This window comes from Rutidosis leptorrhynchoides, chromosome 3, assembly GCF_046630445.1.
Source record: "Rutidosis leptorrhynchoides isolate AG116_Rl617_1_P2 chromosome 3, CSIRO_AGI_Rlap_v1, whole genome shotgun sequence".
NCBI classification, from domain to species: Eukaryota; Viridiplantae; Streptophyta; class Magnoliopsida; order Asterales; family Asteraceae; genus Rutidosis; species Rutidosis leptorrhynchoides.
Genome location: NC_092335.1, coordinates 333,762,010 through 333,771,113, shown reverse-complemented (window position 1 = coordinate 333,771,113; position 9,104 = coordinate 333,762,010). Strand labels below are relative to the sequence as shown.

Genomic DNA, 9,104 nt, shown 5'->3' with positions numbered 1-9,104 from the left:
TATATGCTACAATTATGATATTTTTCTGAATTATCATGTCATATCTTCTCCATCTTTCATCATCATCGTATTTCTTCATCTTTTGTAAGCTTCATCACAACTCACAAGTTTTACAACCCTAATTACACAAATCTTCTAGAAACCTAATTCACGTAAATAAGAAGGTGTTCATCTGATACTCCGTAATATTAGTGTGTTAGATTTTAGTTAAGCTGTGTGCTAATAACAAAACCCTAGCTTTCTTCTAAATTGCAATATCTAAATTAATCCAATGGTTTCTTTTATCAACAGCACCAATGATACCTTATCTACTTGTTCTCACTTCATTCCAACTGTAAATATTTATTTATTTATTATTTTTCATAAATTCTTCATATCCCAATGATTGAATCCGGCCAGTAATATGTTAATATTTGCGAAACTAACAAACAGGTAACATTGGATAATTGATTTTTTTTTTTTTTTTTTTTTTTTTTTGAAAAGCAAGAATATATATCATTAAATAAATTGGAGTTACAAGGCCCTATACATAACTATACAATGATGAACCGGAAATACAAAAAAGGAGGCTAAAAAGATAAAAAAAATACGGAAACCAACGAATACCAGAAAAACTAAAGAGGGAATAAGAACTTGAAAAAATAAGCCGGACTAGAGAGGATAACAGTGACGATCTAGCGCCGATTAATCAAACCCTCAAATAGAAGAAATGGCATCCGTGTGTTACACGTATATGATATTGGGCTTAGCCAATTCCGACACGTTGGGGAGAATCAGCAACAAAGAAAGACGGATTTATGAGCCATTGATGCCACTCGATTAATTTCTTTTTACTTGTTCTTTTAGAAATCCAGCTATAACTTTGTGTTTGTATTTCGGAGAGAATCGATCCAGGGGACCACGTTTTTTTGGAGAAAACATTCAGGTTTCTATGTTTCCAAATTATGTAGCAAGCAACCCATTTGGTTGCTTGCCATAATGAAGAGCCGAAGATGTTGGTGGCGAACGGTTGATTAACAATAATGGCATCGTTAAGATTGGAGATTAGAGAGACATCTTGGGCCCACCAATCGAGAACAAGTTTCCAAGTGAGTGCCGTTTTGGGGCAAGAAATGAGGATATGTTCGGTAGTTTCAATATCCAATTCACATAAAGGGCATAAAGTGGAGTCAAGATCAATGCCCCTTTTGTCAATTTCGAATCGAACCGGAATCTTTTTTTGAATGGCTCGCCAGATGAATATGTAAACTTTTTGTGGAAGGAGTTTGTTACGAGAGATCGATAAATTTAAAGCGTTACCCCCTAACTTTAGAGAGTTGATTAGAAGTGCTAAAGATTTGGTGGTGAAAATTCCTGAGGGGTCTAGATTGCATTTCCAGGAGTCTTGTCTGTCGGATAAGGTTATGGAGGATATAATGTTGTTTAATTCTATGAGGTCGTTTGTAGCACGCCCAGTAGGGGGTCTTGACCAACACCAATTTCCAAATGAGGATCCATTGCAATGAATAATTCTATCAGCGATAGAAGCATCTTTATGTGTCTCAAGCATGTATAATCTCTTAAAAAGTGTGCTAAGACGCTCCGAACCGAATCATGTGTCATTCCAAAAATTGATGGATCTGCCATTCCCGAGACTTTTTGTGATGGATGAGGAAAATGAAACGCCTGTGCTGTCTGCAATTTTTCCGGCTTTAATGATTTCATTCCAAACTGTGCGACCTGAAATAATCCTGCAAGAACCGTTAGATTCCAACCCCCCACCCCCCACCCCCTAAATACTTGTAATAATTTTTACCCATAGTGCATGTTTCTCATTTTTAAAGCGCCACCACCATTTACAAAGTAATGAGATGTTTTTACTAAAGAGAGACCCAACATTTAGACCACCTTTGTCATAGGGTAATAGAATTTGATCCCATTTTATCCAATTTATTTTATTTTCAGATGATGACCCACCCCAAAAAAATTTGCGTCTTTTGGATTCTAGGAGGCTAAGGATGGATGAGGGAGCATGAAAGAGGGAGAAGTAATAGAGTGGTATGCTGCTTAAGACAGATTTAATGAGTGTTAATCGACCTCCGAAAGAGATTGATTTGGCCGCCCAGTCAGAAAATCTTTTGTCGAACTTCTCGACAATTGGTTGCCAGGAGGAAGGGTGGGATGACGGCACACCAATGGGAAGCCCAAGGTAGGTGAAGGGAAAGGTGCCAGAAGAGCAGGTAATATAAGTGGCCATATCTTCGATCTCTTGGGGAGAGACACCGACACCGTAAAGTTTGCTTTTTTGGAAATTAACTTTGAGACCAGATATTTTCTCGAAGCATTTAAGGAGTTTGGAAATGTGTTTAGCATTTCTTTTACTCCATTCTCCGAAGAAAATAGTATCATCAGCGTACTGAAGATGGGTGACAGAAATATTGTCGTGACCAACGTTGATACCACGTAGATGACCACATGATAAGGCCCGCTTTGTGAGGATGTTAAGGCCTTCAGCAACGATGATGAAAAGAAAAGGCGAGATTGGATCACCTTGGCGAATACCTCTTTCGGGGTAAAATTCGTCAGTGGGAGAGCCATTGATTAAAACGGAGATAGAAGAAGAAGAGAGACAAGCACGAATGAAACTAATCCATTTATTGCCAAACCCCATGTAGTGCATGGTGTTAAACAGAAAGTCCCATTCGATACAGTCAAAAGCTTTTTCGAAGTCGACTTTGAAAATGAGACCTTTACGTTTTTTCGTTTAAGTTCGTCTATGATTTCATTTGCGATTAGCACGCTATCTAGGATGTTTCGACCTTTGAGGAAGGCTGATTGTTCAGCCCCAATGACCTTGTGGATGACTTTGGCAAGACGGTTAGATAGGATTTTAGTAAGGATTTTATAGTAGCTACCAATTAGGCAGATCGGACGATATTCGTTCAAACCAATAGGATTGGGTTTTTTGGGAATGAGGGTGAAGAAGGATACATTACAGCCTTTGGATATTTCGGAGTTAGACCAGAACCAGTCTAATGCTTTAATGAGGTCGTGTTTTATGAGCTCCCAGTATTTTTTGAAGAATTTCATGTTAAAACCATCAGGGCCCGGTGCTTTCTAGCTTTCGCAATCGTGGATGGCATCCCAAATTTCTTTTTCATGGAATTCGGATTCAAGAAAGAGGTTATCTTGTGTCGAGATGAATTCAAGGTGAGGTGCATTATCAAAAGGGCAATGGTTGTTAAGTTTGTTGGATTTAAATAGATTTTTGAAGTAAAGATATGTTTCAAGTTTTATGACATTGGGATCTTCAATCCAAGTACCGTTAAGAGATAAACCATGTAAATTATTTTTGTTATTACGTTTTTTAATGAAATTATGGAAGTATTTCGAATTTTCATCTCCTTCGAGGGCCCATTTAATTCTAGATTTTTGTTTTAACATGTTAGCTTTCTTTTTTTCTTTGTCTATGTATGAAAATTTGTCTTCAAGCCAATTGTTTTTCTCGGATTCGGATAGTGGTCTAGTTTCAGCTAAGGCTTCCCATTCGTTAATATTTTTTAAATGATCAAGAATTTGAGTATCAAGATTATCAAGTTGAGCACTATGTTTTTTAAGTTCCAATTTGACATTTTTCAATTTGTTACGGAGGATACAGTCTGGGCGATTTCCAGTCATAGGGATAGACCAGGCCCGAGCGATGATCGAATCAGCGTCTTTAAGGTCAAGCCCAGTGTTAAAGACACGAATGGGTTTAGGACCAGAGTTGAAGTATGTGTTCCTAAGGAGAATGGGGCAATGATCAGAAAGATCACGGTCGAGAGTTTTGGATGAGATGTTTGGCCAAATTTTTGGCACTTCATCTGAAACTAGAAATCTGTCAAGCTTACTGAATTTCATTCTTTTAATGCATATTCTGGTGAATTTTTTGCCACCAAGGGGGATGTCAATTAATCCGAAGTTATTAATGAAGTTATTAAAATTGGTAGCCCATATTTGATTGAAATCACAATTCATGCGTTCCGAGGCTTTTCTAACTTCATTAAAGTCACCGAATATGATGAAAGGAATTGTGAGGGAGTTTAAAAGGGATGATAACTCAGACCATAGTCTTTGTTTTTTGGACGAGAAGTGTGGACCGTATACGTTTATGAATGCAATCTTAGAATCATAACCCACCCATGTTCCGCAAATTGCAAGGAAAAATTAGCCTTCAATAGCGTGATCGAAGACGAATGTTTTACAGTCCCAAATAGTGAGGATGCCCCCAGAAGCCCCGATCGAATCTTTTTGGACGAATTTAAAATCGGAGTTTCCCCAGAATGATTCAATGATGTTATCCCGAGTGTGTTCACATTTAGTTTCTTGTAGCCCAAGTATAGTAGGTTTCTCATTGATACAAATACGTTTGAGCCAATTAATTTTACCCAATTGCCCAAGTCCCCGAATGTTAAGAGATATCGTACACATTAAGAAACAAGATAAAACACGAAAAGAAAAGGAGAGATGTTACCGAATATTCCATTGGATGCCGACGTTGTGGCCGAATTCATTTGTGTCCAAGCTTTTGTCATTAGATGAACTTGCTGTTTTTTTGTTTAAACCACGACTAGGAGCAGTGGCAGAAACATGGGTATGACCCGTTGCATTTCCTCATTAATAGACGATGATTTACAACGTTTTGAGAGTTGTGAAAAACGTAGTTTTTGGCCGCTTCTCGCGAGATGCTTGATGTACAACATGTTGGATCTAGGCCGGATTTTAGGATTAGGGATGGGTGCTTCGGTGGTGGTACGGGTCGAGGATTTGGATTTAAGTAAATCATCTTTGATGCTACGCTTAAAAGGATGATCTTTTTCTTTAGGGATCAATTTCGGCTTAAATTTATCGGAGAGCTTTTGTTTGGTTTTCGGTTTGCACTTACCCGTGTGGAGAAGCTCATTAAGGTTGAATGGGTTGGAGGATCTGGTGGCGGTATGGGTTGGTGGTGGATCAGGCATGAGATTCATAGGGGAGATATGTCGAGACTGTTTTGGTGATGGGGGATTATTAGTTAACGAATCAGGCATAGGTGTGTTATGATCATCATTATGTTGGAGGTTAGAATTAGATGGAGAATTTAAATCAGAGCTTGATTCATGATTATGCAGATTATCGGGCTGAGAGGGTAATGGGCTGGGGGGATTGTGCTCAGCAGGAGGGCTTGGATAAATGGGTTGAGCAGAAGGGGTGAATGGAATAGTTGGAGGTGTAACCGATTGAGTTTTGGGAAAAGGTGAGGGAACGGGACCTTGTGATTCAGGGGTTACCTTATTAAAATTAATGCTGCAGTCACTAATATTATTGGGCTGTTTCAGATCATTGCAACATACATCTTTTTTAATAAAGCCGAGGTTATTAGTTTCCATTCGTTTAGAATTACCTGAGTGAGGAGTCAAAGAATTTTGATCAGAGATGTTGTTGGTGTGTGATGTATCATTGTTTTGTTGCGGTTGATCGTTAGGAGGGTTTCCATCAATCGATTCTTCATCGTCCATGTTGGATTCTTCGTCCGAGATCGGTTCAATGTTATCCGAATCACCGCTCGAGGAATAATCAGAAGGTGTAGCATCGTGGTAATTAAACATTGAAAAATTTTGTACCTCTTTGACGTATACCAGCGTATGTTTTGAATCATCATGATAAATGATGGCATGGGAATCGATAGGCTTAAAATCGTTGGTTTTGATGATTACAGAACCATGGGATAAATCTTGGTTGTCTTCGTTGGAGATAGAGCAATTAATAGTGTCGATAACTTGTCCCCAATTATTTGCGATGTCACAAAAGGTAGATTCTAACCAACATGTGATCGGAACCCCAAAGATGTTAACATAGGCAAGACGACCCGAAGTAGAATATTCTTCGGGGTCCCATGGAGTGATATCATCGAGCCAATTCCATAGAGGATGACTTTGATTGTTAAGCATATCAAGGGCCGGTCGTTTATCATCATAAACAAGCATAATGTCGTGACCCCCAAGGTATTTGATCGTGAAACCATCTAAGTTTTCGAATTGACAAATCTCGTGAAAGTATTCAAGGTATTCAAGATCCTTAACCTTACCAATAACCGCATGACCAAGTAAATCTAGCAAAGAATCATTCGGGCTTACCTTAATCGAAGGGGTGTTGCTGCTGTTAGGTTCTTTGTTCTTTAAGGCCTCCATAAAACTACGTTTGTCAATCGTTTTGGAGATGTTGGCTTTAGGGATATGTGTGTTGTCATGTTTAGGGAAAGGCTGAGGGGAAGGATCGGTGGTATCATTTGGTTTCTTGTCCCTAGCTCTATAAACCTTAAGTAAATAATCGCCAGCAACAACGAGATTGAGCCTTCTAGCCAACGAGTCCTTATGGTATTCGGGAACATCGATGAATCGCACGAAACCAAATCTTTTGCCATTTTTTAAAGTTTTCTTAGGAATGTAGACCTCATGTATATTTCCATAGCTTTTGAAGATTGTCCATAAATCCACAGAAGACCAATTGTCAGGGAAATTGAAGAACAAGTATGAGGTGATTCGGTTTTTGTCAATCGGTTTAAGGGGTGGTGTTGTGTTAGGGTTCTTAGTACCGAATTGTTTAACTAGTTTCCTTGCAGATTCGCGATGTTTGAACCGATTATAAATAAGGTTAGAGGATGAATTGAGATTAGTGATATTAGGGTTATGAGGTGTTCGATTAGGGTTCTGTTGTTTGGATAGGTTATGAGTTGGAGATTGATTTTTTCAATTGCCGTTTTGGACCTGAACCCAGATTCCTTCATTAATGGGTCTGTATTGTATATGGCCGGTGGTGTTGCAGGTGTTGACGGGTTTATATTGGCGGCGATTGGAGGAGTTTGGTGTAAAAGGAGAGGTTGGGATGCGAAACATGATGGAGATATAAAACGAATATGCAGATAACAAAGAAGAAAATAAAAAGAACACAAGAAAAGAACTAGTAGTGGTTACCGGAGAGAGGCGCCGGCGATGAATCAGATGGAGAAGACAATGGAACAGTAGAAGTTGAAGAGAGCATTTTAATATAAACCTAACTTTTTCGAATTCTTTAACATTGGATAATTGATGGCTAACTAACTTCAATCAATCGGGAAAATTATGGTTTTCATCACAAAATTTTGGACCAATATTTTATGTGTACGCATATATTGTTGATGCAACTCATAAGAATGGGGTTGAGCCCTTTTCTTCTGCATCAATTCTTAAGAGACTCGACTTTCACGCTTTGGACATGGTTGATGGCATGCATATCGTTTTGCAAAATTTCAAGATTATCAAAGATCTAACGCTTAAAAGTGTTGATGTATGCATTACAATTATCCACCATTGATCTACTATATATACTCATGTATGCTATTATTGCAATTATTCTACTGTGTTTCTTTTATCATAATGTATGTTTTACACTTGCAAGTGATTGATCAGTTTGGTTTGGGTTTTCCTCATAACTGAGAGGATTTTTATACACTTTCTCCTATTGAATTAGAAGGATCTGCTGCGGAAAGTGTCTCAATAAGTAGATTGTGAGTAATGTTAATTAATGTCGTTATTATAGAGTAAAAACCAAAATGTACATTTTAAACCCACTAGTTTTGTATAATATAGTATGGTTTCGTATAGTATGTCTCAAAATGTAGATTACTAATATCTTATGTCAATATTTCTTAGTAACAACCCAAGTGTGGCCGGTTTGAAATCTACAAGTTTGGTATATTACGTGTCTCAATAAGTAGAGAAATAGTAATATTCCAGGCTAATGATATATCCACATTTCAAATTGATATATCCACCAAAACTGTGCATTAATTAGTTGTATCGATTTGTACAGTACAACTTATTAATGCATTAGTTGAGTATCAATTTAAATGTTGGATATATCAACTCTCATATTTTAACATATTTATTCTTGTTGGGCCAAAGTTTCGTATACTATATGTGGTTATATATGAAGAAAAAGTAGTCATTTATGGAAGATTTATGTTACTTAGTAAAATGTTTACTCACTTTATTCCTATTTTTTTTTTTAAAGTAAGTTGTTGGCATCGATCTCATTTGTCATGCACGCACGTACTTTCAGGCAGAAACCCGAACCGCATTACAGGGATCCGAACCTTAAACCATCCTGAGGGGCAGGCGGGTCGGGCCTGGATACTGAATACGAGCCGGTAAAACCTTCCCGAGCAATCCGGCTTTCAGGAAATTAATCACATGAAAGACTCCATTGAACGAAATACCGATTCTAATGATAACTCACCGCAATATTCTAAAGATAGCGAAGACACAATATTGAGCAATAAAGCTAGTAACGTTTGTAAAGAATCCCCCCACGTGTATGTTTCCTGATTATGCTTCTGTATATCTTCTTTACTGCATTTTATCAATGTTTATGTACTTGTTTCGATAACTTTGTTTCAAGCATTTAAATCAAAAAATGCAAATTGATTTTTTTTATATCAAATTTGTAGTCATTCGAAGTATCTTTATTTTTGTTATTTTTCATAAAGTCTTTGGTGATTATTTTTTAGCTATCTAGATTTGTAGCCTCTGGTCTAGTAAAATGCTAAATTATGGTCTGATTATATATTCATGCCTGTTAACTACAAGTTTTTTTTGTACTTTTACTATGCAATGCTTATTTTTTGCGAAAATGCATGAATCTGGAAGAAATAATTTCCACAATACGACACTTTTACAATCCTTGAGAGAAAGAGAAATCCTCAATGTATTCGGTTGTCTTTAACAAATTTTTTTTTTGTGTAAATCAATGATTGTTTAAGCATTTTAAACTTGAACTAAAATCAACTTATAACTCTTTCGATATCTTAAGTTTGATTAAGTATTATAACTTGTTAGTTCCAAATCTTTAATCCGTTAATTTCTTTTCAAGAATTTTTTTAATTTCTTGAATTTCGGCTCTTAAACAGGAGAATATAATTAAAGCTGGAAATGATGGAGTATATGAAGAATATTCCTTGACACAAGAATTTGATGGTCCCGACTTCCTGTGTAAGTCTCAATGTAAACCGACATCTAGCAGATCTCACCGTGAGATTTTGAAAAAATCATTATAGTTCTAATTCTACT

At 37.1% G+C, this 9,104-nt stretch overlaps 2 protein-coding genes across 2 annotated transcripts; both read right to left on the bottom strand.

Moving 5' to 3' along the window:
* Positions 1-745: 745 nt before the first annotated feature.
* LOC139901139 (uncharacterized) lies at positions 746-1,549 on the bottom strand. The gene has a single exon (XM_071883877.1). The coding sequence runs from the start codon at positions 1,547-1,549 to the stop codon at positions 746-748; it is 804 nt and encodes a 267-aa protein (XP_071739978.1).
* Positions 1,550-3,096: 1,547 nt separating this feature from the next.
* Positions 3,097-3,879, bottom strand: LOC139901138 (uncharacterized). The gene has a single exon (XM_071883876.1). The coding sequence runs from the start codon at positions 3,877-3,879 to the stop codon at positions 3,097-3,099; it is 783 nt and encodes a 260-aa protein (XP_071739977.1).
* Positions 3,880-9,104: the final 5,225 nt, after the last annotated feature.